This window comes from Octopus bimaculoides, chromosome 27 (genome assembly GCF_001194135.2).
Source record: "Octopus bimaculoides isolate UCB-OBI-ISO-001 chromosome 27, ASM119413v2, whole genome shotgun sequence".
In the NCBI taxonomy this organism is placed as follows: domain Eukaryota; kingdom Metazoa; phylum Mollusca; class Cephalopoda; order Octopoda; family Octopodidae; genus Octopus; species Octopus bimaculoides.
In genome coordinates, this window is record NC_069007.1 from 12,842,927 (window position 1) to 12,848,543 (window position 5,617).

The 5,617-nt window shown below is 40.7% G+C and overlaps 1 protein-coding gene across 1 annotated transcript in view; it reads left to right on the top strand.

Annotated features, from left to right (window-relative positions):
- Window positions 1–5,617, top strand: part of LOC106881776 (anaphase-promoting complex subunit 5) — a 40,071-nt gene that overhangs the window by 7,140 nt on the left and 27,314 nt on the right. Inside the window, exons 5-7 of the mRNA XM_014932281.2 lie at window positions 1,720–1,885; window positions 3,097–3,157; window positions 4,655–4,756. Coding sequence (XP_014787767.1) covers window positions 1,720–1,885; window positions 3,097–3,157; window positions 4,655–4,756 — 329 coding nt within the window. The remainder of the gene's footprint in view (window positions 1–1,719; window positions 1,886–3,096; window positions 3,158–4,654; window positions 4,757–5,617) is intronic.

The following is a 5,617-nucleotide window of genomic DNA, read 5'->3' on the forward strand; positions in this document are numbered from 1 at the left end:
CAGAATCGGAATCTCCATAGCCTAAAACGTGGGATTCCGTAAAAAAAAAAAAAAAATAATAAGGGGGGAAAGGTTCAGATTACATATAGTCCATCTGGACCCAGGCCACAACAGACAATTGGAGTCTGGACAGCTCTCTGGCTGGCCAGCTCCTGTCAAACCGTCTAACCCATACTAGCATGGAAAACAGACGTTAGATGATGACGACAACATTGATCATCATCATCATCATCATACTGAATATTGCCATGTTCTTAATTATCATTGTCTTCTTCCAATCACTTCATCTCCAATTTTATCATGTATTCCATCTCTAGCACCATTCTCACCATCTTCATCATCATCTTCATTATCATTATCCCCATCATCATCATTGTCATCATCATTACCAGCGTAATCATCATCTTCTTCAACATCATTATCATCACCATCATCATCACCGTCATTATCATCATCTTCATTATCGTCTGCTATCTTTCCTAAAGTGACAAAAGTATAATTTGGGGAATTGTAAACAAAAACCGTTAGACTATTGGAGAAGATGCTTTGTACTTTTTGTTCTGGTTCTTTGTGTTCTGAGTTCAAATCCTGCCAGGGTCTACCTAGGTGGTAAACTTAAACTTTCACCCTGTTTAACATCGTCACCTGACCCCTTGAGTCTTTATTTGAGTCATGTCTCCAGTTTGAAGATAATGTCTTTCCCTCACTTTCTCCCTTCCTTCTGTCCACCTGTCTTGGAGGCCCTGAAAGGGATCTTGATTAGCTCCTTTTCCTCATGCCCAAACAATAATGTGAAAAAAGCCCAGACTGTTAATAATAATAATGCTTGGGAAAAATGCTACGGTAATAGCAATAATGTGTTTCTTTTAAAGATAATTCATTTATATTATGATAATGGGTTTACATTAATTATAAAGGAAAGTCGTTGGTATTAGGAAGGGCATCTAGCTGTAAGAATTGTGCCAAAGTAGACAGCTGTGCTTGGCATAGTCTTTTGGCTTACCAATTCTTGTCAAACCATCCAACTCATGCTAGCATGGAAGACGGATGTTAAATAAAGATGATGATAATGTCATCATTATCATCATCGTTTAACATCCGCTTTCCATGCTGGCATGGGTTGGATGGTTTGACTGAGGACTGGCAAGCCAGTAGGCTGCACCTGGCTCCAATCTGATCTGGCAAGGTTTCTACAGCTGGATGCCCTTCCTAACACCAACCACTTTGAGAGTGTAGTGGGTGCTTTTTACATGCCACCGGCACGGGAGCCAGTCAGGGGCACCGGCATTGACCATGTCCAGATGATGCTTTTTATGTGCCACCAGCATGGGTGCAAGTCAGGGGACACTGGCATCAACCACGTTCAGATGGTGCTTTTTACGTGCCACCGGCACAGGAGCCAGTCAGGGGGCACTGGAATCGACCACATTCGATGGTGCTTTTTAATTTTGACTTATATTAATTATAATAATGTATTATATTAAGTGGAGTATTAAACCAGTTAGCTGGTAGAATTGTTAGCATGCTGGACAAAATGCTTTGTGTTCTGAGTTCAAATGCTGCTGAGCTTTGACTTTGCCTTTCGTCTTCAAAGGGTTGATAAAGTAAGTTCCAGTTGAGCACTGAGGTCTAAGTAATTGACTCTCTCCTTCCTCAAAAATGACTGACCTTGTGTCAAAATTAGAAATTATTAATTAACTGGATTAATTAACATTTCAGGTCTGTTCGCCCGGAGGATGATGGTAACTTTCAACATGTTATCGTTGAGTGAAGTGGTCAACATATTCAACCGTTTTCATGCTGAAATGATGAGTATTACTGCTGATAAAGAGAAAAATTGTAGAGACTCAGTTGGTCCGGACGATGCTTTCGGTCAGGGCAAGACGTTAGTATTGATTGCTGTAACATATATTGAAATGTCTGTCCCTGTTGTGTGGAGGATGGTTTCTGGGTGTTGTGTGGTGGAGATATTGTAACCTGAATGTGTATTTGTGGATGCGTAAAAAGAATTAGGGTGACATGAGAAAAACACTGGTGATGGTGCCACATAAAAAGCACCTAGTATGCACTGTAAAGTAGGTGGCATTAGGAATGGCATCCAGCTGTAGAAACCAAGCCAAATCAGACTCTGGAACCTGTTGTGGCACCTGGCCTTACCAGTTCCTATCAAGCCATCTAACCCATGCCAGAACGGAAAACAGACGTTAACCCTTTAGCATTCAGATTACTCTGTCAAATGCAATGCTTTTTTATTCACATTGTTTTGAATTAATCCTGCATTATCTTGTAAACTTGAGATTTCAATGATGCGATTGCATATTCTTAGAATGACACTGTAGGGTAGGTGTGAGAGGCTGGATCTGGCTGGTTGAAATAGGTAGAATATTTGCATTGGATATGGCTGGTTTAAATGCTAAAGGGTTAAAGGATGATGATGATGTGTGGTGGTAGTAGTCTGACCATGCTTTCTCGCGATTGTAACATGGATGCGTGTGTGTGTGTGTGTGTGTGTGTGTGCAAGTTGTGGTGTAGGTGCTCAGTGTAACCATGTGCGAGTATGTATGTGTACATGTGTGGTAGGTGTAGTTTAGCCATGTGTGCATTTGTGTGAATGTTGTGTGGTGTGGTTGTGTTGCATGGCTGGAGTAAAGTGCAGCCAGGTTATTTGATGGTGTTGGTGATAGCGACGGCAGTGTGGGGAGAATGGAAATGGAGGGGCAGGGTGGGGGTCAAGATGTGAAGCGTGTGTGAGAGCTGTGTTACGTTTTGCTAGTTTATTAATATGTGGAGGCACGTGGCCTAGTGGTTAGGGTGTCAGCATCATGATTGTAAGATTGAGGTTTCTATTCCTGGACCGGGTGACGTGTTGTGTTCTTGAGCAAAACACTTCATTTCACGTTGCTCCAGTCCACTCAGCTGGCAAAAATGAGTAATGCTGCTATGGACTGGCGTCCTGTCCAGCTGGGGAACAAATACACCATTGAAACCGGGAAACCGGGCCCATAAGCCTGGCTAGGCTTTAAAAGGGCGAAAAAAAAAAAAGTTTATTCATATATTCCTGCCTAACCAAGCGTTTATATTTCTTGCCCCCAACAGACAACCGCCCCCTGTGACGTATAAATCTCAGAAACAGGCAGAATATTACATAGCCAACCAGGTGAGAGTCTTCATTTCTTGGATTCTTTTTTGATGCTTTTATGCTCTGTGTTTTTGTTTTTCTGCCAGTTTCATAGGGTTTTCGGCTTTACAATGTGGACTGGATGCTTTTTGTGTGGTACCAAATACTGGCAAGTAATATGCAAGTATATATTCTTTTATTTGTTTCAGTCATTTGACTGTGGCCATGCTGGAGCACCGCCTTTAATTGAACAAATTGACCCCAAGACTTATTCTTTGTAAGCCTAGTGCTTATTCGATTGGTCTCTTTTTGCCGAACTACTAAGTTACAGGGCGTAAACACACCAACATCGTTTGTCAAGCAATGATGGAAGGACTTACAAAGCATCAGATGTGGTGTGCAAGAGAGACGACTGCTGGTATGGTCATGTGCTGCAATGGATGAGGAGAGCTGTGTGAAGAAGTGTCACTCCCTAACAGTGGAAGGAACCCATGGTAGAGAGAGACCCAGGAAGACATGGGGTCAGGTGGTGAAGCATGACCTTTGAACGAGGGTCTTACAGAGGCAATGATGAATGACTTGAGACCTCTGGAGATATGCTGTGATTGAGGAGACTGCAAGTAAAGTGAGATCACAGCCTTAGCCTACACCAGTGTCACATAACCAGCCCATTTAAAAAGTACCCTTGAATCATCGAATGACATGCTGGGCTTGAGGAGACCTATTGAGTCAAGTAAAATCAAAATCAAATCACAATCAAATGGAAATTGTAGTTGTGGCAGATGTCAGTGCTGCCTGACTGGCTCCCTGTGCCAGTGACATGTAAAAAGCACCATCCAAACATGATCGATGCCAGCCCCTCTGCCCCGACTGACTCCTGTGCCGGTAGCACATAAAAAGCACCCACTACACTCTGGGAGTGACCAGATCAGACTGGAGCCTGGTGTGGCCTCCTGGCTTGCCAGTCCCCAGTCAAACCATCCAACCTATGCCAGCATGGAAAACGAAGGTTAAACGATGATGATGATGTATATATATGGCTATGTGTATATATATGTTTATACCTATATATATATGTGCGTGTGTATATATATATATATCTTCATGTATATGTACATACATGTATATGTGTGTGTGTGTATATGTATATATATATATATATATATATATATATATATATATGCATATGTATATGTATATACATGTATATGCATGTATATATATGTATATGTGTGTATGTATATGTATGTATGTGTATATATATATATATGTGTATGTATATATATGTATATATATATATATATATATACACGCACACACACACACACACACACACACACACACATGATGCGCTTCTTTCAGTTTCTGACTATCAGATCCACTAACAAGGCTATTGTAAAAGTCACTTGCCCAAGGTGCCATGCAATGGGACTGAACCTGGAATCATGTGGTTTGGAAGCAAGCTTCTTACCACACAGTCACACCTATAGATTTTAATATTCTTTTCATTCTGTTTCTTTCATCTTCTCTTTTCAGGCATTCCTCATTCACCATAATGTCACTAAAGCTGCACCGCCCAATGAATTACAAGAGCGGATCAGAAACTTACTTAAGGAGAATCCAAATTTAGCAGAAGCTGTAAGTATTGTTGTTTGTTTTACTTCTATTGTTCCATGATAGCATGGGTTAGGTGAATACATTATTTGAAATGTTATTTCAAAACCTGATATTCTTGCTGTTGCTAACACTTACTTGTTTTTCAAGTAAGAGATCTCTTATTTCACACATCTTCATGCTTGACTGCTAAATTACAATGACGTAAACACACCAATATCGATTGTCAAGCAGTGTTGGGGGTGGGGACACACACACGAGCAGATATATATATATATATATATATATATATATATATATATGTATGTGTGTGATGAATTTATAAATTTATATCCAGTTTTATTCAACAGTTAATTACTTCTTTTCGTTTTTTCACCTACACATGTTTCTGCAGCAACTAACTAATGCACACTGCAAAATGTGCATCTTTATGTGCACTTATTGTTAGTTGTTACTTTTTCAGGGTGGATACAACCACATTGTTCAGATAGAATCTAAATTAATGCAGTGTGCATTAGTTAATTGCTGCAGAAACATGTAAGTGCAGAAATGAAAAGAAATAATTTACTGCTGAATAAAACTAGATATAAATCTCTATTCTTCTTCATTATAAATTCATCATCATCATCATCATCATCGTTTAACGTCCGCTTTCCATGCTAGCATGGGTTGGACGATTTGACTGAGGACTGGTGAAACCGGATGGCAACACCAGGCTCCAGTCTGATTTGGCAGAGTTTCTACAGCTGGATGACCTTCCTAACGCCAACCACTCAGAGAGTGTAGTGGGTGCTTTTACGTGTCACCCGCACGAAAACGGCCACGCTCAAAATGGTGCATCTCATGTGCCACCCGCACAAGAACCAGTCCAGGGGCACTGGCAAC